Below are 27,442 nucleotides of genomic sequence, written 5' to 3'. Positions count from 1 at the left end.
TCCCACCCCCGCGGGCCTACTTTTGTCACGTGTCCCGGGAGAGTCGAGTCACGTGAGGCCTAGGTGGCGGCGGGGCTGTTGGGAGAGTGTGAGAAGAGGAAGGGGAAGTCGGAAGGTGTTTTGAGTGGAGCTTGGGGACGAAACCCAGCTTCAAGAAGGCCGGGGGCTGCGCGCGCACCCGTGTCTCGCCCAGCCGGCTGGGCCTCTGTGGTGGCGTCCAGGTGACAGCTGGGCCGGGCTTCCGCGTGCCGCCGCCCCTCCCCCCGGCCGGGCCAGTGCCGCTGCGGGGTTCGATGCCAGTCGGGCACGTCCGGGGCAGTTTTTGACTCCCTGGCCGGGATTGCGACAATCCCTCCGTGCCTCATCGCTGCTTCAGCCCCAGGATGCAGAATGTGATCAACACGGTGAAGGGAAAGGCTCTGGAAGTGGCCGAGTACCTGACCCCTGTCCTCAAGGTAAGCGGGGAGGGTCTGGCTTGCTCTGCACTGGCCACCCAAGTTCGGGGTCCCCAGCGTGGAGGGGCGGGACGCGCGGCCGGGTGCTGTCTCTTGGCTTGGGCTTCTGGGCCAGTCCCACGGCTTGCTGGCTTCTCCGCTTCGACTAGAGTGAAGCTCCATGCCTGCTGTCTCCACTCAGAGCCTTGGAGTGCAAGGCAAGGTGGTGTGGAGCAGAGGGACGAACGTCCTGAAACAGGCAAACTGGCTTAACCTTTGAGAAGATGACAGCTTGGTGGCTAACATCATGCCACTTTTCCTTCCGAGTTTCATAGAAAGTTTTGATTTTCGGGTGATCTAATTCCCAACTTCTTTAGGTTTCAGAGGAACGTAGTAAATTATAACGCGTTAGTAACTTTGAGCGAAGCTTCTAGTTTCCCAAGCCTGTAAAGTTGCCTTAACTGGTTATTAATCTTGGACTTGAGTGATCCTACAGCAGCAGTTCGGCACTCCCGGTTGTATGTTGTATGGATTAGAAACACTATAACATTTTTAGGTGGAAAGGTTGTGGTAGGCTTGCTGGTAGCACGGACTGGATTACTTGTTTTCAAAAGCCAGTTTCCAGAGCTTCATTCAGAGCTTTCTTACACCTTCTAGGCTATCCGGGAAATGAGTTTGCTTTGCAAAAAGCAAGCAGTAAATAAGAAGCAGATAATTTGAGTAGTTTTTTGATCTGTATTTAGCTTTCAGTTAGACTTTTACCAATCTTAGTGCAGGGGTGAAATCTGCTGATAGGCCGACTAGGCTGTTCGATCTTTCCTTGACAAGGGGGAATGCTTTTCAATAATTATTTCTAAGATACTTTGGACAATAAAACATTTTTTGGATCAAGTTTGATGAGTGTGGAACAGTTGTAAAAAGAATCGTGTATTGTTTATATGCTTACTGTGACAGTCATTTTAGTTAAGATTTACTTATTTAAGAATTTGAGGGCTGGAGTGATGGCTCAGTGGTTAAGAGCACTCACTGACTGCTCTTCCAGAGGTCCTGAGTTCAAATCCCAGCAACCACATGGTGGCTCACAATCATCTATAATAGAATCTGATGCCCTCTTCTGGTGTGTCTGAAGACAGCTACAGTGTACTAACATAAAATAAATAAATCTTAAAAAAAAAAGAATTTGAAAATAATTTTAACATTGGAATCAAATGCTTCTTTTGTATGTTTTGTTTCCAGAATATTGTATTCGCCTAAATTTACAGTGTTTTAATAATGTACCATCAGTTTAACTTTTAGTCTGAGGGAGAGATGAACAAAACACCTCTCAATTAAATATAAAGTGGCTATCTTGTATACCACTTGCATTTTGTTGAACTTGTAGAACTGTTTTTGCAGAATCAAGTATATATACAGTGTAGACTTATTTGGTCTGGAACTCACTGTGTAGCCCAGGCTAACTAACCTGAATTCTTAGAGATCCTACCAGGTTCTGAGGTTGAAGTGTTTTGCTGCCATGCCTGGAGGCAATGTGTGGTATGTTTTTAGTATAAAAGAAAGCAGAATTAATGGCCCCTCCTTATCCTCCTGTCATGCCTGCAAAGAGAATCTTTATAGATAACCTCCTGGATGAGGGAAGGCAAAGAGGAAAAAGGAAATACCCAGAAAGAAATGATGATGTTTTGCTAGGAAGTGAAGGTTTAGAGATGGCATGTTTTGTTCAGAAGACAGCTGTGTAGTAAAGCCAAAATCCTTATAGTGATCTTGAAGGGCCTCTTTGGATACTAGAAGTCCCACCTCCTTTATCTTTTGAGTACTTTGGCATAGCTCCCCTCCTTAGTATACCATCAAGCAGACTTTTGCTTCTAGAATTTTTTTTTTCTTCCCTTGGCCAGCAGTGTTTTTACTCCAGACAGCCTTATGGTTTAGTCTTTTGTCTCTCCTTTATTTATAAATATATTTTGTTCTTTTTCCTTGAGAATTTCATACATGTGCACAATGTATTTTGATTATACCCATCACTCCTTTCTCCCTCCAATTCCTTCCAGATCACTCCCAGCATCTACCTCTGCCACCTTCATGTTTTCTTTTTAATCCTCTGAGCCCAGTCACTGCTGCCTGTATGTTTGTGGGTATAGGGTCAACCATTGGAACATGGACAACCTACCAGGGGCCACAACTTGAAGAAAACAGACTTATCTTTTCCTAGCAGCCATCAACTGCCAGACATTGGGAGGACTGCTTTCAAAGTATCTTTTGGAGAACGATACACTCAAACTCAGTGTGCCCATGACTACCTGTAGACTATCAAGCTGACCAAAGTTTCATTGGGCACTGGAAGTGCTAAGTTGAGCCCCTAGCTGAGGATTTTTTTTTTTAATTTTTTTATTTTAATAACACCTCTCCCCTACTTAATCTTTTTTCTTCTTCATGGTATAAAGATGAGTTTGATTTATTTTTCAGGTGTATAGCACATTGTCTCAAATAGTACTGTCATGGAGTGGTAAATATTTGTTGAATAAATAATATTCACAAATTTTTTTTTTATAGACTATACCACAAAATCATGTAGGTAAAAATATGGAACAAAAATTAGTCAATAAGCATTGTTGCTTCAGAGGAAGAAATACTGTTAAAAGTTTAATGAAGCTGGACATGGTAGTGACACAGTGCCTGGAATTCCAGTGTTCTAGAGGCTGAAGCAGGAAGCTTTTGAGTTATGTACCAATCTGGAAGAAAATACATCTGAACGGGCTGGAGAGATGGTTCAGTGGTTAAGAGCACTGACTACTCTTCCAAAGGTTCTGAGTTCAATTCCCAGCAACTCCATGGTGGCTCACAAACCATCTGTGATAGGATTTTATGTCCTCTTCTGGTGTGTCTGAAGACAGTCACAGTGTACCCACATACATAAAATAAATAAAATCTTTAAAAGAAAAAAAGAAAGAAAACAAAACAAAAAATTATGATGGAAATGAGAATAATGGGAAATATTAAATATTAAGTAATTTCTTCTGCTGGTTTCTAATATAACTCAATTTAAATAAAACATTGTCTGTGATAACGCTGTAAAATGACTTGTTTACCACCCAGAGATGAGCATACCTTTCTAAAACCGTACTGATCAAGTTATACTGTAAGTTACTTTTTTGTAATTCATCTACATCATACCTGTTTGTCTTTGTTAGCAAGAAGCAGTGTTATTAAACATAGTATATTTAGGTTTTAGTGTTTTGTTTGTTTCATAGTATATTATTCGTTGTCTAGGAGAGGCAAATATTTGTCCCTAAGACATTTTTTAGTTAAATGTGTACATGGTCTAATATTTGTATTCTTTCTGCCCTCTTTAGGAATCAAAATTTAAGGAAACAGGTGTAATCACTCCAGAGGAGGTGAGTGTTGAAGATGCCCTAAAGCTTTTATATGTTTACAATTATTTTAGACTAGTGCCTTTTCCTCTAATAGAAAACATCTTGAATCTTTTAGTAAGATTATACTTAGGTAACTATACTAATTAGGTTAAGAGAATTTCTACTTCTCTTAGCAGATGGTATAGACTATCTTTTTGTTTTGCTGCTTCTCACATTTCTCTGTAGTTGAACTCTGTGGAAGTGACTAGGAAGAGGAGCTGAAAAGATAATTGTGTTTACTTATCTTTTATTGCTGTGTGAGGATATACCCTGCTGGCTCTGGCATACGCTGTCTTGGCTCTGTTTAGACCAAATGTGTATTTTATGACACCGTTGAAACTTTGATAGTGATTTTTATCCTATCATTTAGCTTAATTTCACATAGTTGACACTGAGTATTTTACCATGTTTTCACTTTGTCTGCTAAACAATGTGTTAAAAGTTAAATACTGTTAGAACTATGGGGATTTTACCTGCTCTCTATATTTTTTAAACTTTTCAAATAGGGCAATAATTTGAACTTCATTTTATTTGTTTAACAAGTTTGTATTAGTAATGATCTCATTCATTTAGATAGCTCATCACAACCCCCAGACAAATTTATCTCAGGGACTTCAATTTTATGAAGTTATGTTTGTATTATACTTGTTCTTAATAAAAGTGACAGATTTATTTAAAATTGATCTTCAGTTTTCACTGAAAACATTATTCATTAGCAATGAAATCATATTCCTTGTTTTGATATAAACATAAAATTAGCTATGTTGTATGATGAGGCTCTGGCTCTGGTTATAAATTAAAAGGCTTTAAACCAGAGAATTAACAAACGATCTTTCACTTTCCAGGTATGGTGGCACTCTCTTCAGTCCAGTTCATTTTGAGGCCTAATAATGGCTTGCTGTACTGCTTGGACTTTTTTTTTTTAACTGCCTTTATTCTTAATTAAGACATGGGATGTTGTGGAAAGGGCCTATGGGGTGTGCTTTTTAGAACCATCTGTCAAATTTCTCTTTAGGCAAATCAGCTAGCTATATATGTTGAGGCATCATGTTTACCCATCTGCAAAATGAAGAGTTTGGAATAGAAAATTTTAAAGGACTTACTTTGCTTTATATGTCATGGGTGTAATATTTTCAGTGCCAATTAAAGGTCAGTTTTGTTTTTAAGGGTTTCATTAATTGTTCTTCCCAAACAGGTATTGTTTAGCTGTGGCTTTTTAATTATCTGAAATCAAGAGCAAAGAGCAAAGGATAATCATATGCTGTGCTTGCATACTTTGCTATATCTTTACTGTGTGAATATAACTGTTGGCTGCACTTCTATAGAATCAGTCTGTTTTCAAACAGTAATTCATCCTAACATGAATAAATCAGTAGCCTCATTTAGTGTGAATTTTTCCTTAAAAAAAAAAAAAAAAAAAAAAAAAAAACTAAGGCAAAACTAACTTAATTTGATACAAAGCATGTAATACTAGGCTCAGATAGAACTTAATTAAAGGATTAAGTTAAATTAGTATGAGCCAGAGGGAAGACAATGGGAAGGTATGACTTGCTTGGGATAAATACTACATACTGAATTGAGTTGTTAATTTGTTTCTTCTTATTTCTGGGCTCTTACCCACCAGTTTCCAGCTCTCTTTTTTTTATTTTATCGGGAAATGTGGAAATATTTTTGTTTCAAAAGAGAGGCAGGGTGATATTGTATCTGTTGGGGAAAAGCAAATGCTAGTAGAACTAGTTTAAATAGTGATACAGGAATTAACTTCATTTGAGGAATAGTGTTTGCTAAAATGCAAATATTGGTTCTATCCTGTTGGATGCAGTACTAACCAGTATTATGTATTGAGAAACATCACAGAAGAATATTTACTATGAGAAAGGTACTATAAGCAACTGGTAATTTGAAATTTGACTGTAACACGTTCTTGCACTTGAGTTTGGAAACTAGTAATAATGGCTTTTGCTAACAAGGACAGACATCCACATCTCCTAATTATTGGTGCAATTCTGTGGGTTTCATTTTTCAATTTTATTTTATAATGTTTTCTTATATTTAAATAATTAATATCAAGAGACCACTAGATAAAACTAATGTCTTATGACTTGAAGCCAATATAATTAAAGAATTTTTATTTTTAATAATTTCTTTGGCTTGCAATTTGTTAACTTGTTACTTTGTGTTGATAAATTCCTGACAACCACATAGCTAAAAGCAACACTTGGTTGTCGTTACTCCCAAATGCATTAAATGAGTTTATGTTTAGATAAAATTGCCATATCTTTGGTGATATATCATCTTTACTCTCTCAGTTGAAAATGGACTTTTGCACAGACTTTTTCAAGAGGTATTGAGAATATGAAATGTATCCTAATTTTGTTCCCTGTACCCACAAATGGTAGAGTTCTAGGTTAGAACTGTTGTGAAATGGAGGCGATTGGGAAAGCATTGTCAGATCTTTCCAGTTGTTACAATGTAGCTCTGCTTAGGAGGCTCTTGTTTTCTGCAGTTAAAGGTAAGCAATGTTGGTATTCTTCAGTGAGATTACTTTATATTCATGTGAACTAGAAAATTTACAAGTATTAAATTTTTTTTCTTGTCTAATTTTTGTGATGAAAAGTGAAAGCTTATATAATGTTAAGCCTGCTCAGAAAGCCCAAAGAACCCATTAGATCTTTTCTTTTTTTGCCTCTTCTCCCTCTATACCTTTCCCTCTATACCTCTCTCTCCAAAATTTTTTGGATGGGTCTCGTGTATCCCAAGCTAATCTGGAATGTACCCTTGAACTCTTTGGTTCTCCTGCTTCTGCCTCAGAAGTGCTGGCATGTGTGTGCCACCAGGCTTGGTGTGATGAGGTGCTGGAGATCCAACCTGGACCCAAAGCCTGATTTTGTAGATGTTTTCATAGTTAGTTCCTCCCAACCCCCAACCCATGTTGTTTGTTACTATACTATAATTGACTTTTTAATGACATCTTTTAGGAATATAATAAAGATTTCTTTCAATATTGGTCCAGGGCTGGGGGAGACACAGAATGCTTGTTTAATATACCCCAGGTTTGATTCTCCCAGAACCACAGATGGCTAAAGTATTAAGATCACTAGATATTGCAGAAAACCTGAGTGTTGTTTCCAACCACATGATGGAGCACAACTATCATTTAACTTCAGTTCCAAGGAACCTGATGTCCTTTTCTGATCCCTGTGGACGCCAAGAATGCAAAGACATACATGCAGGCAAAACAGGATGTGCCTAGTCCTGAAGTGACTTGATGTACCCTGGTGGGTTGTTACCCAGGGGTCCTCCCCCTTCTCAGAAGAGAAGGGAATGGGATGTGGGGGAGGGGCTGTGTGAAGAGGGCCTGGGAGGAGAGGGGGAGTAAAATGGTAAGTGATCTGGATGTAAAGTGAATAAATAAATAAATTAATGGAAAGACCTAAGAAATAACACAGGAGGAAGAAGAAACTTCCACTATAATTTAGTGAAATAGGTTGACCATAGACCTATATCTGTTTATTTAAACTTCTTCCTTGAGTTTCCAGTTCTTAACAGGACTCTAGATTTTGACACTTAAGGGTTATTGCCTTGCATTTGGCAATTTCATGTCAGGGTTGAAACATGATTTGATGAAAACTGAATTAAAGATAACAGTGTTTGCCGGGTGTGGTGGTGCCTCACTGGGGCTCAGGAAGGTGACAGGCCAGTTAGTCTACAAAGTGAGTTCCAGAACAGCCAGGGATACACAGAACACAGAACAAAATAACAATTTTTTTCTTCCAAAATTGAGGCTTTATAGGTGCTAAACAAAACTTTTCCAAGTTTACTAATTGAAAGTCTTCAGGTTGATAAAGCAGGTTTTGTGCTATTTTCATAATTGATTATTGGGCCTCAGTTATCCAGGGTGATCAGTTTGCTATTTTGCCATCCTGTACTCAGTGATGCTCAATGTATCTTTTCTGCATTTTCCATATTCCTTTCAATCCCTCCATAGTTTGTGGCAGCTGGAGATCACTTAGTCCACCACTGTCCAACATGGCAATGGTAAGTAATGCTGAGTGAGGGTTGACACTGCTGAAGCTTTAGCATGGCAGGCAGTTTGTAAACTGGTTAGCACAAGGGCTCTTCTAAAACACAGTGAAGCGCCAAGGACGAGGGTGCGGGGTGGGGAGAATAGGTGCCATGTGTTTTACTCTGCTCTGTTTGCACAAGGGTGGGTATACTCAAATCCACTCAACTTCCTCTGCTAGTGTTTGTTCTTCCAAAGATCTGATCTGAGATTAGGAGTTTAACACATTTGAACATTTTTATGATGAATGCAGAGATTTTTATGGAGTTTTTATGTTTTTTAAGATTTGATATCTGAACTTTAACATCACGGGTAAATGTTTAGGTCCCGCTTTGGAAATCAGCTGGGACTAGGCCCATAAAGAACTATAATTAATTTTTTTCACTAACATTACTTTTAAATACTAAAGTAATTTAACACAAATATGCTTTAAAAAGAATGAAAGTTTATTACTTTTTAGTACTAATAGATTTTTTTTTCCTAAAATGTTATTTTAGTACTGACTGAACTGTTTTGTTTACGGCACAGTTGTCTGTAAATAATCAACTATTTTCATGTATGTGTTGTATGGGTGTTTTAATAGGTTGTATCTTCTGGTTAATGATGTTTTTCAGTTATATTTGAAAGATACAGTTTTAATTATTGAATTCTAGGATGACAAGGTTGAAATTGGTTCCAGTTTCCTTTTTAAAATTGAATCACCTGAATTATTTTAAACCAAAGTTAGAAAATTCTTTCATTTGTGACCTGTTTTAGTTCCTTCCATTTTTGTTTTTAACATGTACTTGCAATAGTTGTCATTGGCTTTTATCATTTGCTGTGTATCTTATAGGACATTAATTTTTATGCACCAAGAAATGGCAGATTGCCAGCTTCATTTATTTATATGTGTACACATCTGTATTTTTGCTCTAAAATTTAAAAATTCATAGAAGCTCTCTGATTTAACATGTTCTGGCTTTCTTGCTATAATTAGGTTTTGGTGTATATTTATAAACATGCACATAGCTCCATCCTTTTCAAGGCAAAAAAGTATAGAAATAAACTAACACTTAGTTAGAAGAACTTATTTGACTTTTCTTTAATAGGATACACCCATATTTACTTGAAGTTTTTGTTGTTGTTGCTGTTGCCTTAAATTATCCATGTAGTTAAGTTGCAGGTATAGAACAGGGAGGAGGAGCTGGATATAAATAGGCAGTATCTTAACAGGTATTTACAGCTTTTTAAAAAATTACTCTTCGTGTGTGTGTGTGTGTGTGTGTGTGTGTGTGTGTGTGTGTGTGTGTGTTTGAGTGCAGCATGCCAGAGCATGCATGTGGAGGTCACAGGATAATAAGTGGGAGTCATTTCTCTCCTACCTCATGGATGCCAAAGATTGAATTCAGGTAGTTGCAAGCACTCCTAGCCACTGAGATACCTTGCCAGCTTCACTTTTGTTAGGAATTGTGATTGTTGAAATAATTAAACTGTAACTGAGAACCCAGTCATACTCCATGCCAGGGACTACACTTTTGTCTGAATTGCTGGGGCCAAGGAATATTAATTTTAAAGTAGTCCCAGAAGCAAATATTTGCATGCTAATATGTTTGTAGGTAAGCCATCAATGGTCTTAAAACTTCTTGCTTCCCTTACAACTTCAGCCATTGGTGTTGAATCTGATAGTTGAGCTTATTGAAAGAATATCACAAGGTTTATAAGTAATATTCCTGGCTTTATCTTGTTCTTAAATCTGTGGGGTTTAAATCGAAGAAGCTTGAAAAAGTAGCATAACTTCAAGTTTTGTGTTGAACTTGTGAAGGTACCATGTGCCGGCTATGTTCTGGCTAGGTCTAGTAGATGGTGCACAGATTCTTAGGTGCTAGAGCACTCAGAATCACTAGGTCCTGACTCATAGTAGGAGTGGTTGAAGAAGAGTACTACAGTCACTTGACTTGATCCAGGCTCTTCCAGCCTCTTGCTGATTGTGAGCTTTCTGGTCCTTTTAAACGTTAGTTTTGTTATTTATAAGGTTATAAGTAATAGAAGCCTTGTGTTGTAGAATGTATTGCTATTATAGCTCATGTCGGAGCTGGAGGTCCAGTAATTACATGCTGCAACAGGATTTTGTTGTTTGCTTTTAAGCATTATTTTCAGTGCTACCATCTTTGATTCAATACTTTTCAATTTTTAGTTTCAATTATAAACAATAGTAAGGAGAGGGATTTTAAAAGATTTTAGTGTATAGTCATTTTCAAAATGATATGTATTTATGATTTTTATTTTTTATGTAGACCATATTCAACCACTACCTCCTTATCCTCTCCAACCCATCCCCAATTCTAGAGCATAAACAATCTTGCTAATTGTGTACTTTTTATGTAATATCATACAACTTTTTCCATTCCTTGCCCTTATTTCAAAATGAGCTGTACTTTGATATTGCCCATCTTTAAGGTTGTATGATGGGATATAAACAAACTGCATTTTAGTTTTGTTTAGAAGCAAGTATAATAGTTTACTAGTTCTATTCTACCATTTGAGCCTAATATTAAATACAAATTCCTTCTGTCTGCATCTTCCATTATATTTTACTCATGTTAGTATATGCTTTCTGTTCCCTTACTTAATGGCAGACTTCTAACAGTCTTAAAACAATTTCCACAGAAATACAGCATTAATAGTCTTGAGATTTTCATGTGATGTCTTGCTACACATTTGACTTTACAGTATTTTGTATTTTTGTGCTTTCTGCTGTTTTTAAAGGGCTACAGGGGAAGAATTGAAAGTGAAGGCATATCTGCCATCAGGGAAACAGTTTTTGGTAACCAAAAATGGTAAGAATTATATCATTGTATACATTAGTGAATTTTGCATAGTATATTGAAACAACAAAATTCCAATAATAGTTAATTGATTCTAATTTGTATCTGGAGTTAGGCTTCTTGCAGGTAGAAATATGAAGATTTTTATTCCAGTAATGTTTTCTGATTGATTTTTATCTCTTCCTTTTTAGTTTTTTTTTTATCAAAAGATGTAATTGTAAAATTTATGAAATCAGTTTTTAAAACATCAGAAGATCATGATAGTCTTAAAATAACCATGTAACAATACATTGACTTCTATGTAATTTAACCTAAACTTGGAAAGCAGATAATATTGTAACAAGTAGCTGTTTTTGCAGGTGTGTGCCTGTGTGCATTTTCTTGCATATAGGGATGAAAGAATGCTATCTGGGCTCATAGTAAGTGCAAGGTCACCTGAGCTATATAAGGAGACCATGCAGTCTCCTTCAATTTTAATGATTAAAATTCCAGTTCAATTCCAGTGGTTAGAAGAGGTGAAATACCAGTTCTATGGTAGAGGATTGTTCAGCTCAAAGCCCTGTGTTTGATATAGGGTATCAAAAACAAACCATATCCAGACATTCTTTTTTTACAGTGTATATATTTTTAAGGTTGATAATTTATATCCTGTTTTTTAAATCAGGAAGTTAATAATGAGAGCTTGAGCATAATGTTTGTACCACATAATATCAATAATTATAGGTTTATGAAATAATAGTACTTGTTAATTAATACCACCATATGAAAAATTTGGTGCCTTTATTAGGAAGTAAAATTTATCAGGTTATTGAATTTTAATCTGTTTGTCCTTGGTAAATAATTGGAATTTAGACATGAATTATGAAATTTATACTGACAGTTACTTTAGCCTTGCATTCTAAAGGTCACCTCTACCACCTCACAGTGTGGCAGGTGGTGTTTGCATATTCTGAAACCAGAGCCATTAGTGTGAAATATTATTCATTAGCTTGGAACTGAGCACCATCATCTGGCTTCAGCCAGCTGTTCCTCACAGATCATGGTAAAGGAAGACAGAGATGCTCACACCAGAGCCTTTTACTTGTCTTCTAATAAAGCAGACTGGGGAAGGAATAATGGGGCTAGATAATGATATGTCTGTGGGCTGAGCATAACTCTGAAATTATCAGTCTCACTGGAAAGGAAGGTTTACTTTATATTGAGGTTTTTATCCCCTTTTAAGATAGGAATCTTCTCTTTCTAGTGGATTTATTATTAGTGTGTTATATACTAGTAATTACATTTGGCTTTTGTTTGTTTTAATAGTTCCATGTTACAAACGGTGTAAACAGATGGAATATCCAGATGAATTGGAGGCTATCATTGAAGAAGATGATGGTGATGGGGGATGGGTAGATACATACCACAACACAGGTGAGAGGTTTATAGAATAACATGTATTTAGTTGAAATTATTTCAAAGTTTTTCATAATATTGTGAAAATATAAGGCTTGATTTAAAATTTAAAAGAGGATACATAAGGTACAATTTTGTCCCCAAAAACAAAAAAGAAAAGGTAGTATCTGCTACTTCAACCTCAATTTGAAATATTCACTTATTTTCATTATTTCCAAATAGAAAATAAATCCAATAGAAAGTACTGACTGTTCATATGCATTTGCTCAGAATCTCTTGTGCTACAATCTAGAGGCAGTGGTAGGTTCAGCATCATTTTAAATGCATTCCATCAGTCATTCTCCCCTGTTTCATGTTGTTAGGCTTTCCCGATCCTTCCAAGAATTTTCAGTGCTCTTCATTAGTTTTTTCAAGGCTGGAAGATACAGGTAGCAAGCATGTCAGTAGTAAATTGCCTGTTGACTGACTAGAATAATTATTTCTAGTGTGGTTTTCTTTGAAAAGCTGGAGAGACACTTTGTTTTCTAGTTGTATTTTATTTTAGAAACACTATCCTAAAATTTGAACCTATATATAGGGTCATAATGCATAGAGCTAAGTAGGTGTTTGTATGCTTTGACTGGCAAAAGTCTACAAAAAGTTGACTGCTAATAAGTATTTACTTAAAGATATAGAACAAGTAACATAATTTTCCTCCTTGGAAAATAACAAGAGTATTCTTTTTCAATTTATTAAATGCATATAATAAATTCTGATCTTTAGAAGAGGTACAGAATTATAACTTTAAATTGTGTCTCAGGGTAAGGAATTACTCCCAACTTGAGGCAAGTTTCCCTTGCTTCACCTCATCCAGGTTTCATTGTTGCTTGTTTCTATTAGTCAATACTTTAAAGATCAGAACCAATGGGGGTACATATGACAGGAGAAGTGGAGCTTTCTTTCATGCTAGAGGAAAACCATGGGACATAGGAATGGATTTATTTACAGTTCTGGCTAGACCTGGGAGAAGAAATATCTCTCCCTTCTTTTCAGTGATTCTATAATTTTACAGAAGAGATGTACCAAAGTCCAGGAAATGTACTATGACATGAATTGTTAGGTCTGAGTGAACTCTTTCCTTCTTCCTCAATAGCTAGGACTTGAATGTTACTCTCTCCCAGGGTAGGATCTCTTGTGGAGATTTTCATTGTCCAGTGCCCATCCTATGAGGATCACTGTTAGACTCTAATAGAAGTAGACATATTTTAAGGAATTGGCTTATATGACAATTGAACTTGGCAGGGTGTGCTCCAACAGGCTGGAGGACCAAAGAGTGGTTGTTGCTGCAGGCACTTGTTAGCTTTCACTTTCTTTCCTCTCCTTTACTTGATTGGATGCAGTTTACCTACTTTTTGAAGGATTTGCTTTATTTAATACTGGTTTTAATATTTATTCAAAGTCTCTTTAAAAGTTCCTTCACTACAACCTTTGGACTAGTTTAATAGAAGCTCACCATCCTTTGGCTGAGAAATGTTAAAGGCATGCCAATTTTAGGATAAGAAAATATGCTGGATTTATTGGGAGCTAAACACATTTGAATTTAGGACTTTAAATCTGTAGTAATATTAGGCGCTCTATCTTACTGAGCTTCCATTCTGGTTAAACTTTCCTTTTAGAGCTGATAGGTCCTGGGACGGAAACACTGTGCAGGGCTGTCGTGTGGTGCTGCTGCTTATCTGCATTGACCCTCAGTGACAGGGGCTTCTGTGGATGTACCCACTGGGTACAACAGTGAGAACAGTTAACCCAAGTCTATCTGCCATCTCCAGTTCTTATAGGGAGATGTTGCTCTCTTTTACAGTTGGAAGTTCGTAAGGATAAAATGTAGAAAAACTTGGTAAAGTAAAAGGCTCATGAGAGTGTGGTATGGTGTTACTACGTTCAGAGGGCCAAGATGGCAAATAGTATATCAACATAACCAAAAACCTAATTTTGATGCAGGTCAAATTAAAGTGTAAATAGATATCATATAATCTCTTGATTATAGTGTATGTTGTGATAAAAATTCAAATGAAGAATTGGCCAGGTCATGATAATACAGATAAATTTCTAAATTACAAATTTTTATAATATAAAAATATAAACAGGCATATTTTTGAAGGTACCTCTGGGATTATTTGTAAAAGTTCATTTGTAAAGATTCTGTCAATATATGCCTGTTTCAGGGTTGTGAGAATTTAAATAAATGGTTTATTCACATAAATGGAATGTTTGTAGCTTAATTTTAGTTATTCTTTAACAGGTATTACAGGAATTACTGAAGCAGTTAAGGAGATTACCCTGGAAAGCAAGGTATTGCTTAACATATCTAAAGTCAATGACCCTAGTTTTTGCTTATATATAAATTTTAAATTGTATTTATTTTGGGTGTGTACACGTGAAAATGTGTGTATCAAAGCAAGGATGTTGAAATCTGACAGATAACTTGGGGTAGTTGGTTCTCTTTTTCTATCATGTGGGCCCAGCAGATAGAACTCAGGTGATCAGGCTTGTAATTGTTAGGAATTACAATGAGAGTACTAGTTTAGGTACACTGAATAGTAAATGGTTAAAAGGAAAATTTGTGACAGGTACTAATGTTATATTAGTATTACGTTTTATAGTTTATTTTAACCAATTTTATTATTTTGTTTTTTAAATTACTGGTAGTAACTTCTAAAAATCTGTTTTTAGAGGTTTCACTGTGTACTTTAGTATCAGCCAAAATGGTGACGCTTTGAAGAATCATTTAAGTTTGTGTAGGTAAACAGAAGTATAATTGGGAGAAGCTTTTGTGATAATACATTTACATTTGGTTAGGATAGCTCTTCTCTCAGAGTGATTGTATCTGCTCCATACTTTATATGATTGTTTGAACGAATACAGAATACTTGATGTTTTTCTTATCTTTTTTTTATTAAGACAGTATTTCTCTCTGTAGCCCTGGCTGTTTTGAAACTCACTAAGTAGAAGACCAGGCTGGCCTCGAATTTAAGATGATCTACCTGCCTCTGCCTCCTGAGTGCTGGGATTAAAGCTGTGCTTCACCATGGCCAGCTATTTTTTCTTTTTTTAAGGATTTATTTATTATGTAAACAGCATTCTACCTCCACTATGCCTTCAGTCCAGAAGAGGGCACCAGATCTCATTATAGATAGTTGTGAGCCACCATGTGGTTGCTGGGAAATTGGGAATTAAACCCAGGAACTTATTGTTCTAGTTTTAATATGTGTATTACTGTTCCATTACCCTTCCATCTCTTCTCTCTCTCTCTCTCTCTCTCTCTCTCTCTCTCTCTCTCTCTCTCTCTCTCTCTCTCTCTCTCTCTCTCTCTGTATTTGTGTGTGTGTATGTGTGTGTTTATTCTCAAATTTTTAATAGATCTCTCAGAGCTAGAATATTTGGCTAGAACAACTGTGTGTGTCCCATTTATTTTTAGGAAACATTCACTACATAAATTACTAATTTAAGGCATTTTTTGTGTGTGTGTTTTAGTCACTGTATCTTTTAGGATTTAATTACTGGAACTTAAAGAATAAGAAAGTAAAATTTGCTTTGTTATTTGGGAGTGATGGTTTATTGGCCTAGGAATTTATCCTTTTGATTTTGAACTTTAATTTTTTCTGCTATAGACTCCGAGATAGCTGAAATTACCTGTTTTAAGCCAGCAGGCCTGCCTAAAAAATTATTTTAACAAATACAGTAATGGTTATTTTGATACTTAACTTTCTTATTGTAAAAGAGGAAGTGGTGAACTAATTGTTTTTAAACTAGGTATATACCTTTTCTAATTTTCTATAAATAGAACTGCTTTTATTTTTTTGTAATTTAGTGTCTACAGTATTCTCCATCTGAACTCTAGTATTTTTCATTTTTATTCTTTTGTATCCATGTCAGATAAACACTGGAAAGTTCATTAAGTAATTACCCAAGTACTGATGATCTTTTTTTGTTTACATTTTAAGTGTAATAGCGGCTTATTTGATTTGTTTCTAGTGGTAAATAAGCCCTAAGTAGGGTCTCACTGGCATTATTCTTTCTTAGACAATATTATTAATAAGATGGATAAAAATATAATAATTGTGAGCTCTCATATTAGATTAATTCAACTAGAATATTCTTAGTAAATTAGAATATGATAAAGCTTTATATTTTATTTCAAATTACAAATGTATTTGGCTTATAAATATATAGTTTTTCTTTAAGTTGTAAATAAGCAGGTTAACATAATTTTCAACTAGCCTTTTAATACCAACGTACTGGTAGTTAACAGTAAAAGTGCTGGTAGGGGCTTGTGAGATGATTCAGTGAGTGAAGGTGCTTACTGCCAGGTCTAATGACCTGAATTAATCCCTAGAACTCACATTGGTGGGAGGAGAGAACCAGCTTCTAAAAATTTTCCCTGAACTCTGCACATGTATACATACACAAAATAAATGCTTTTTTCTTTTAAAGTATGTGCTGTTGCAGTGAGAGTTTGGCTGGAAATGACTTATAAGTGGTCATCTAAGGTCATTTCAACCATAGCATTTAGCATGTTACTTCCAGTGATTGATTTATGGGTTGGTCATTGCCATTAATTTCTAGGGAGTACAAACTGCCTGATTAGGTGACATTGATGTTTACTGTGGTTAGTTACCGTTGTGCTCAGTGCTCAGTATGCACATTTATGAGAATAGCCACACTAATGTCGGACTTTCTATAACATGGTATCTTCTGTAATGTCGACGCTACCTTAGTTACACTCCTCTGTCTTCTGTTGGTGAAGTCACCTAACAGTGATTTCTCAGAATGTGTCCTCATCACTAAATGATGCATAGTCATAAAACTATTCACAAAAGAAGCATGGGCAGACAGCCAGGGAGGATCCTGATGCTGTTTTCTTCACTCTGTGTCACCAATTCCAAGGATAGAACCATGTATGTGACAGGCTGTGTAATAATGTTTTTTTAATGAAGTAAATACTGCTGGTAAAAATTTCATGTTAGATATGTTTAATATTGAACTATTGAGCATATACTTGCATAACATTAAGTGTAATTAATTTCAAAGGACAGTATAAAACTCCAAGATTGCTCAGCACTGTGTGATGAAGAAGAAGAGGAAGATGAAGGAGAAGCTGCAGACATGGAAGGTATTTCTGGTTTAGATTGCTTTAATTCCATTAGACTGTTGATTCTAGAATGTTTATACTATAATTCTTTTCTGTTGGTTTAACATTTAAGGGCCTTGTGAATATTTAGTTTATTTTAAATTTTATCAGGTTAGGATAGAACTTATTTTGATTTTGTGTTCTTCTGTTTTAATTAAAATGTGATTTTGACACACAGAATTAATTCTACTAGAATGACTAGTAATAAATCCCCAAAGATGCACTAAACAGCATTTTGTTATATTATCTTGGCTCAAAATTCTCCCACCTCAGTCTTCTGTGTCGTGCATGGGTAAGAAAGACTTAATATCTACTTAATGTGGACATTAGAGCTGTGCAGAATCCCCTTTCATTCCTTTAGATTTGGAAATACCCTTGGTCACCAGATGAGAACCATCATCAACAACACAGCCCCCACATCTAATACTCAGAAAGGGTGGAAAGATTATAAGAGCCAAAGGGTTAGGAAGTTTGCTTGAGATTGTGTCTTAAAGTAGTGTTAGGAGCTATATCCATTTAAAGTCTCATCAACATGACTGCCCAAACGTGAGCTGAGCAAGGATAACAACCATAGACATGGTAAGTCGGTGGAGGGAAAGCCCAAGAGGCCTCAACCCTCCACAAGCACTACAGACAGCTAAGGAATGCTGAGAGTGGGAGAAATAGTCTTCCCCAGGAAAGAGCACAGCAATTGGTTATCCAATACCAAAGAGTCTTGCAAATATACTTTATAAGTAACGTTATACAGACATAAGCAGTTTATATTCTGATATTTATATTTGTTGCTGCATATAACAACAACAGTTAATGAGAAAAGAGCCCATGAATTTGAAAGAGCAGGATAGTATATTAATGAAACATTACAAAAGATCAAAATCATTCTGACAGAATAATGTATTAGTTACTTTTATATCACCATGATATATGATAGAAGCTTTCAGTTCATTATTAGTGGGAAAAACATGGTGAAGTTGACCCTGTTGGTATGAGGGACATGTGGCAAAATGGCTGTTTACACAGTAGCAGGCTAGGAAACAGCAGGCTAGGAGCTAAACCAAGGGCCGAGCTACAGCCTTCAGAAACCCACCCCTTCTGACCAGACTCCACCTCCTCAATGCTTCACAACTTCCTGAAACAATGTGATCAAAACAGGAACCTCTAGTGGAGGCACAGATTCTTAGCACTGCGGAATACTAGGAGCCTTTCTAAATATTCACAATTCCTATTTTATCTTTTATATTTATTTATCTGGTGTCTATGAGTGTTTTGCTTGGATATATGAATGTGCATCATGTTCATGAAGAGGATTGATGTTAAGGTGATACATGATTGTACAGTGGAGAGGTAAGCTGAGAAAAGGTAGGAAAATGGAAGAGCAGCAGAAAAGGGGAGAGAAATGAAGATGGAGCTCAAGAAGGGTGGTCTGGACCCAGGTGAACTTAATTGACCCTAGGTAGATAATGAATATGTTAAGGGATTCTATAGGTCTTTTATCTCATATCTAGAAGAGCAGTTTGTATCTTTATCCATTGGATACAATCTTATTGTATAGAGGGTTTGTGGATTGAAAATTTAATATATAAACCTACCTTGAGAAGCCATTGGGCTTTGGAGTGATGTTTGTGCTGGGTGCTGGGGTAAAGAGACACGCCAGGGCAGTTGTGTCCACCCAGGACAGAAATATCAGGGCAGCAGAGTGAACCCACTGGGAAAGGAATCCCCCAGGAGAGGGTTGCTTGGACCGAGTGACAGAGTCTGTGCGCTCAGCTCTGTACTAAAGCGGCTTCCCAGGAGTGAGGCTGCAGAGGCTGATAAATAAGCTATCCATTTTTAATATTTACTGCAACAGGTGTTGGATTCTAGAGTTACCAGTATGTGAGCCACCATGTTGATGTAGGAAACTAGGCCCTAGTCTTTTATGAGAGCAGCTAGTGCTCCTAATCATTGAGCTACCTACCTCTCCAGGCCTTCTGTTTCATTAATCTTTAATAGACATGAAATCCCAGATAGTTAAAAATAAAGGAATTGCTATCACCATGTGATGACCTCCTTGTAAAGACAATCTTACTGTATTTAGTGTCTTTATTGTTTGGTTGTGTTAACACATTCTTATTTTTTCTCCCTTTATTTTTGTGACTGATTTCTTCTCATCCTTTTATGTCTTCCATTGGGCCTTTTATTCTTTTGCATAGCTGTTAAATACTACTATATCATTGTTATCCTCTGTTCCTCATTTTTTTAAATAGATGTATGTTGAGGTACCATTTGGGGCTGGACATCAAACACGCATGATCTTTGGGATTCTAGTTTTAACTAGATAAAAAGAAAATAGATAAAATGAAGTATATATTGTGCTGGATTGTTTTCAGTGGTAAGAGAATAGATGCCTTGTGCTAAGTTAGTCAGGGAATATGCTCTGAGAATATATCTGCAGTGAAGGGAGTAAACACACTTCATGCTGGAATATACTACGAAGGTCCTGAGGCGCGAACATGTGTTCCAGAGCTAGAGAGTAATAATAAGATAGTAGAAAGTGGAATCAGACAAGGAACTGGGAGCCAGATGATATAGTGTCCTAACTAGAGAGAAGCCACTGAATCAGTTTTCTAAGTAAAATGAGTTAACATTTGAACAGAATCACTGTGATTATAAAATTTGGGGTTGTGTTAGTCAAAGTTCTCTACAGTAACAGAGCATATAGAATGAGTCTGTATCTGTCAGTTTGCCTGTCTGTCTGCCTATCTATCTGTCTGTCTACCCGTCCGTCCGTCCGTCCATCCGTCCGTCCATCCATCCATCCATCCATCCATCATGTAAAGGACATTTATTAGAATAACTTGTAGGCTGTTTCAGATAATACAACAATGGCTGTCTATGAGCAGACGGTCCAAGACTCCAGTAATTGTTGAATCCAAGAGGACGCATGTCTCAGCCAATCTTCAGTGTAAACAAAATCTTGGGAGCAGTAGGCTCTAATTCCAGTGAAGGAGTGGATTTGCTATTAAGGGTGAGAGCAAGCAGGCAAAAAGAAGGAGCAGCCTTCTTCTGTCTTTTATATAGGCTGTTAGCAGAAGGTACGACCCAGATTAAAGGTATATCTTCTCACCTCTAAGATCTGTATTAGAAGTGGGTCTTCCCTGTCAGATAATAATAATAAAAAAATCTGTCACAGGTGTGTCTAGCTATCTCAATTTTAGTTAATTCCATATATAATCAAGTTGACAACCAAGAATAGAATTATAATGAGAGGAAAAAGAAAACAGGAAACTTTATAACATAGACTAAATAAATAAAAATACAAAATAATAGTAGCTTGGACTAGGCTCATCATAATATTGGTAGCAGTGAGAAACAGAATAGTGAAAATATTTTGAGGGTAGGATGAAAGCAATTTGATGCTGGATTGAATGTAAAATGGAAAGGCAGGGTAGGCAATGTGATCTGAATGTCTGGAGAAATGCCATTAACTGAAAGTAATTATCTTGAAAGGAGTCAGGTCAGTTTTAGATACATGATTTGTAATTCCCATTAGTCATCTAGTGTTGTTGGAAAACAAAGTTTGTGTCCATGTTACACACCCTAAACTTAACCCTAATGATTTTTTTGGGGAAAAAAAAAGTCATTAAGTCTGATGAGTTTATTTTTAATGGCAGTGTGTTAGAGAAGACAAAGGTTTGAAATCTTTCCTACTTACAAAAGTATTAAAAGTGCCATTTCTTTTTTGTTTTGTTTTGGTTTTTTGCTTTTTGTTGTTAAGTAGATACAATAAAAGAAGCAGAGTAGAAAATACTGAGCAAGTGTCAGGAAAGTTAGGAGAAAAGCAATAAAATATGTGAAAGAGTGTTTCAATGTGCAGAAATCAGTTACATGTGGGCTTTGAGTCCACAGAGGTGAAAACATAGTGAAACCCAAGCCACTTTCAACTTAAAGCACATGTTCCTTGTAGGTGGCCAGCTGCAGTTGCTACCTTATAACACAACTTCAGGGGTCTCAGTACCTGCCATCAACTGTCATGAAAATGTTAACTATGAAATTAATTACAGAAATAAGACAGTTTTAAGTTTTGAATTGCAGTTTTCTGAGTAAATTGGTTACCTTTTATGCTGGGCAGTGTCTTTCATCCATTATACATAAACCATCCCTCTGTTCAGCGTATCTGTGCTGAATGCTATTGGCTTCCATTTGTAAGCATCCCAATTATATCATGGCCATTGTAATGGTATTGCAGAGCTTGTGTTCAAATAAGGCTGGCTTACTTAACAGTGGCTTCAAAGGGCACTTTATGCCACTTGAATATGTCTGAGTGAGTCTGGAAAGTACTTTAAGTGAGAAGATTAAAGCCCATGATTTGGGAAGAAGAATAAAAATTCTTATACCGAGGTTGTAAGTTCTATGGTAAGAACACATCTGTTTATTAAATTTCAAGAAGAAAAAAAAATCATGCTACTTTGCTGAAAATATATCAAACTAAAAAGATTAAAGTCTTGAAACATTAAGTTAACTCTTTTCTTTTTCTTTTTTATGTAAGAATATGAAGAAAGTGGCTTGTTGGAAACAGATGAGGTTTGTAAATTTGTTGTATCTTTTTAAATTTTGTAATTATATTTATGTACAGAAACCTTAGTATACATTTAACCCAGTTTAGTGGCAAGTTCTTTAGCCTTTGCCTTTTCCAGCTTGGCAATGAGAGCCACAGACTTAGGGCCCAGGACGTTGCCTTCCCAGTGGTGGCAGATCTTGTCATATCTGTCATTATAATTGGCCCTAATAGTTTCCACCAGCTTAGCCAGATAACCCTTGTCTTCTGAGTTAACCTGTATGAAGGTAACAGGGGTGCATGTCTTCCTGTGGACTAGGTGCCCCAGCTTGGCCTTTCCCTTGATTATGCAGTAGAGCTCCCCCATCTTGCAACATAGGGCAGGCAAGAAAAGCCTCTAGCTCATTGGGGTCTATGTCATGGGCAGTCACTACCAGCTGAGCCTTTCTTGTTCTCCACCAAGGTGGTGACTGTTTTGACTCCTGCACGGAGGACAGTTGGTCTCTTAGTTGGGACATCCCCTTTGCCAGCAGCTTTCTTCTCAGCACAGACCAGTACCCTTTGCTTCTTCTCTTGCTTTGTCTCTGGCCTGTACTTGTGGGCAAGCTTAAGCATCTGGGTAGCTGTTTGCCTGTCCAGGGCCTGGGTGAACTAGGTTAAAGGCAGGAGGTACTTTGAGCTGCTTATAGAGTATGGCTTTGTCACTGCAGCCTGATGTAGTGGGATCATTTGATGAGGAGTGTTAGATCTCTTTCGGACTGCCCAATGCTGAAGTTCTTGGGCCTTTTCTCAAAAGATTGACAACTTTTTTGGCCTTCTGTTTCTTGACAACAGTGGGGGCTGGACCCACCTTCTTCCCATTGGCTTTCTTTGGGCACCTTGCTCGGCTGAAGGAGAGAGCAATTTGATGTATTTTTAAGATAATTTTTATGAGTGAACTTGGGAGTTAGTGTTTTCAGTAATGACAATAGTCTTTCAGAATCATTTTTAATGGCTCTAAATTTTTTTAATGTTGTGTGACAGGCTACCCTAGACACAAGGAAAATAGTGGAAGCCTGTAAAGCCAAAGCTGATGCTGGAGGTGAAGATGCTATTTTGCAAACGAGAACTTATGACCTGTACATCACATATGACAAATATTACCAGACACCTCGGCTATGGTTGTTTGGCTATGATGAGGTAAAGTAGAAAGAAATAGAAAGTAAATACTTTATATTGGTGCATTTAATTCAATTTCTTTATCTGATCCATAAGTATATATGGTCTTATAAATTTTTGAAGTCATTTTTTATAGTTTTATGATTATTAAACTTGATTCACATTTAGAATAAATTACTTGGTGTGACAGTACTAAGTATTCAATACAAATACCGTGTTGTATACTGACTCCTGAGTCTTTCTCTAAGCTTATTGCTTCAAAATTCAAGAAGTTGAACTTTGTATAATTCCCTATACTTTGTCAGGAAACATTTACAAACCAATTATGCCATATAGTATTTCCCTTAGCAATTTTTATTTTGCTAATATTGGATTAGAGGATAATTGAAGTAAGATCAACTCATTTAACTTGTTAAAAGAAAGCAAAAAATGAAATGGGTCTAAGGGATAAACGCTTAAAATTTAAAAATATTTGGCATCTATAAACTTACCTCTTTGTGGCATCTTTTCAACATTAATGATGGCTGTTGTTACAGAGCGTGAGTGTTCAGAATCCTTTCTCAACAATCTGGTCATCCAAATCTCTGAAATTGTAAATTACAAGTGACTTTAGAGAATTACTATTTGTAAATAGGTGTATGCTACAAGCTTCAATAGCAGTTTCACAGAGCTTTTTATTCTTGCAGCAACGGCAGCCTTTAACAGTTGAGCACATGTATGAAGACATCAGTCAAGATCATGTGAAGAAAACAGTGACCATTGAAAACCATCCTCATCTTCCACCACCTCCTATGTGTTCAGTTCACCCATGCAGGTCTGGGTGTATATGCATTTGGGGAAAGAGAGCGTGTGTTGTTTGCTGTGTCAGCTTCATCAGTTTATTATTTGGGGATGTGTAAACATCAGTAACAAAATTTTACCTTATAAGCAAAATTCTCATCTTTAAGAATGTTCTTTTAGTTAAATATCCAAGAGAAAGGACAGTGTTATTGATTTATTTTAAATATAGTACTAAGAATTTTGTTTTGGTTTTCTCTGCTTAGTTACAGATTAGATTTGTTGATCATTTTCGTTTTATCAGCTTAGGCAGCTTGTTGTAAGCTCATAGCACTCATCTTTTAAACATGGTGTTCAGTGTTGTGAGGGCCTCTTTCCATGAATGTGGAATATAAGGCCTTGTTTTAGGAAGTCTTCCTTTAGCCTTCCCAAGGCAATTTACTTTGGAGCTTTGGCATTCTCTGTCAGTGTGTTTCCATGAGTCCAAGTAAAGTCAAACTGAATGGAGATACATGATTTGTCTCCAATGTTCCTTACAGAAAAGCAACATGCTGTTTGCTTTTTTGGATTAGTATTTATAACAAGTAATATACTGAGAATGCTGATCTATTGAAAAATTAGATGAGAAAAATTAGATGAGAATTTTAAAACCATATTTGTTTAGGTGAGCATGGTGGGTTACCCTTGTAATCCCAACACTTACTTGGGAGGCGGAAGCAGGAGGATTGCAAATTCCAGCCCATCGTGGGCTGCACAGTGTGTACCAAATCTAAAACTGTTGATGGTGTTTTTTTATTTTATGCAACCTTTTAGTTTGCTGAACTTTTCAACTCAGAGAAAGCCTGCTTCTACTTTTCAGCCAAGAATTTTAATATTTCTATAAAGTAATTCATTAGGATTTTATTGTTGTTTCATGTTTGGTTTTCTTCTCCTATTTCCCCATTTATATGCACCATGCACTAGACTTGGGTTAAGTGTATATAGGTAGATTTACTTTGCCTTCTCTTTCTCTAAAGTGAGAACAGCCTATAATAAGCACTAGGTAGCCTACTTTTAATTTTAATTTACCTAAAGCTGATTATTTTTTGAGAGTCAATCTGTTCTATCAGACTGAAATTTTAATAGGTTCTAATTGAGTGGAATATGTCTGTGGCATAAGCTTACTTTATTTAGAAGTGATAAGTACCTGACAATTCCATTAAACATTTTAATAAAACAAATGTTTATTGTATGAAGTAGAAAGATAAAATAAAAACCTGAGGCCTTATACAAGAAATGAGGACATTTTTAGGACTGCCTTGAACTGCTAGTTTTCTGAGGATCTTCCTCTGTGTAAGTAAGAACTGAAATAGCACCGTGTAAACTAGGGAGTGTATAGAGAGCTGTTTGTTTTTTCCTTTAGTTGATGTCACTCAATTTGCAGTATAGGAGAGACTTGAATTATGTGTATGATTATGCATAGAACAGAACCTTGTAATATTGTACTGTCTTCTTGTAAATCCCATTTTTTAAAGTATAATCAGATAAATAACACTCATTAATACAGTGGGGAAATATAAACTTGGCTCTGATTCTTAGATTTTATTGAACCTTTTCAACTATAGGTTTTTCCTAAGCTAAACAAATATTTAAACATTTAAGGGCTGGTGTGATGACTTATTGGTAAGCTCTTGCTTCACGAACTTTGGAACCTACTAGGGAAGGAGAGACTCAAGTCCTGAAAATTGTCCTCTGACCTCACATGTTTATGGTATGCATATACCATATTCGTACCTTCACACATGCACACACTGCAGCAATCACAAACATTTAAAGTCCCAAACCCTGTTAGTTATGTTTCCAGAGCAAATAGCCCTACCTTCACATTTGCCATTTGGCAGATTTTCCCTTGTGGTTTTCTGCCTCTATTATCTGAAAGCTAGTTGGTGCTCTTGAGTTCATGGTGATGATTAGAAGGTTTAGAAATCCCTTCCAGTGAAAGTGTTTTCATGGCTCAGCAATTATTTAAAAATTTTGTTTTTAAATAAAACCTATTTTGATTAAGTTGACCCATGCTAATAAGGTTTGTTGTTTGCTTTCAGGCATGCTGAAGTGATGAAGAAAATTATTGAGACAGTTGCAGAAGGCGGGGGAGAACTTGGTGTTCATATGTATCCTTACGTGTATATGTGTCGCTGGCCTACAGAATTTTTGTTTTTATTTATTTTGGAAATTTAGTGTAACTTTCATAACAGAACCTATAGTTTATTTTAGCTCCTCATGTATGGAAGTTCTTGTGAAAATCTAATTTTTCTAGGGTGTATTATAGTATGAAATGTAGGCCATACACTCAGTGGTTATACTTCGTTTGTGTGTGTGTGTGTGTGTGTGTGTTTTAACTCTACCTTGTTACAGAGGTAATGTTAGTACAATGTGTTCCTTTCAAGTGATGGTAAAGTTAAGGTTGTTTCAACTTTAGCTCTCCCTGAAGCAAAGAATTCAAGTTAAGCAGGTTAATTAAAATTAAAGTGCAGCTGTCCATTTTTCTCCTGTGGGAACAAATCTGATTTTGGTTTTCTTGCTCAGCCTCTGGGTGGACAGGAAGCACAAGTGAGTATTAATGTCTGAGCAGTTTGTCACATCTCTCTGAGATGTGTTCTTCAGAGCACTCACATTGAGTGGTGACATGTCATGCAAACTGAATTAATTTGGAAATAGGTTTGTATTGAATTTTGTGATTTATACCATTTAGTGAGAGACAGGGTCACACATACCTCAAATGTATGATAACCTGTGTGTTGCTAATAAAACATGTTCTGCAGAGGAACTTTGGGTTGATTTGTAGTGGAAACAACAAGTTTTTCAGTAAGATTTCTGGAATCTTGATGCCCATTAATTTCCACATTTCTCTATGGTGAAGGATAGGTAGCAGCTTGAATAGGTGATTCTTAATAATTTTCCTGTTGTTTCCTAAGGTTTCTTGGTACAACAAAATAAAATCCCACCATTTTATTAAATGAAAATAGTATAATATAACCCATTCTGTGGTTGTTAATTGCCCCTAATGGATTCAGAATCACTTATGAAGCATTTGCATCTGATTTGTGTTTCATTTGCTACAGTGTTTGCCTATGTGTTTCATTTCAAGTTCGTATAAATTCTAGAAAATTTGTAAGCAGTAAAGGGACAAAGTAAATGACTAAGTTTTATATTTAACACATTAAAGACAACTTTGCCCTATAAATATTGTGGTAATTCAACATATATGAGTTTCTCATTAAGAAATTTCAAATTAAAATATTGGAGCAGATAGCCAGCCAGTCAGTTGTAGTGCACCTCTCTTACAAATTTGCTTGGCTAGGAGACTTAATAGAGTCAGTATAAGATTTTATCATATTTTTGATAAATAAAGTTGCTAATTATTATGGATTTAGAACAATACTATTTACAAATCTTATTTTCCTTAGCTAAAGACATTCAGGTATCTTTTAATTTTTTTGAAATTTGTTCAAGCTGTCATTCCAACAATAGAATATGACTACACAAGACACTTCACAATGTAGTGGAGAGGATATAGAGTCTATCCTAATTACTGCTTCTGATTTTTAAAGAATTAATACATAGATGTGACCATTGACCATATTTACCAATAAGAATAATTTCTCTAATAATGGGACTTATATGTTTATGCATTAAATAAAAAACTGTTCTACTACCA

At 36.2% G+C, this 27,442-nt stretch overlaps 1 protein-coding gene across 1 annotated transcript; it reads left to right on the top strand.

Moving 5' to 3' along the window:
* Positions 1–58: 58 nt before the first annotated feature.
* On the top strand, positions 59–27,442 carry ATG3 (autophagy related 3). Its single transcript, XM_080919321.1, has 12 exons — positions 59–455; positions 3,782–3,823; positions 7,830–7,879; positions 10,650–10,720; positions 12,014–12,121; positions 14,385–14,434; positions 17,174–17,255; positions 21,802–21,836; positions 22,834–22,989; positions 23,655–23,782; positions 25,827–25,895; positions 27,206–27,442. Exons 1-12 carry the CDS (start codon positions 384–386, stop codon positions 27,285–27,287), a joined length of 945 nt encoding a protein of 314 aa, XP_080775447.1. The 5' UTR covers positions 59–383; the 3' UTR covers positions 27,288–27,442.

This window comes from Micromys minutus, assembly GCF_963924665.1.
Source record: "Micromys minutus genome assembly, chromosome: 7".
In the NCBI taxonomy this organism is placed as follows: Eukaryota; Metazoa; Chordata; class Mammalia; order Rodentia; family Muridae; genus Micromys; species Micromys minutus.
Note: the sequence above shows the minus strand (reverse complement) of the source record. Positions and strands in the feature narration are given on the sequence as shown.

What these genes read in the sequence shown, in the direction of transcription:
- ATG3 (XM_080919321.1), top strand. Translation starts at nt 384, where the DNA reads ATGCAGAATGTGATCAACACGGTGAAGGGAAAGGCTCTGGAAGTGGCC. An exon ending in AGATACATACCACAACACAG is followed by an intron (nt 12,122 to 14,384) that starts GTGAGAGGTTTA and finishes ATTCTTTAACAG; the next exon opens with GTATTACAGGAATTACTGAA. An exon ending in AGAAGCTGCAGACATGGAAG is followed by an intron (nt 17,256 to 21,801) that starts GTATTTCTGGTT and finishes TTTTTATGTAAG; the next exon opens with AATATGAAGAAAGTGGCTTG.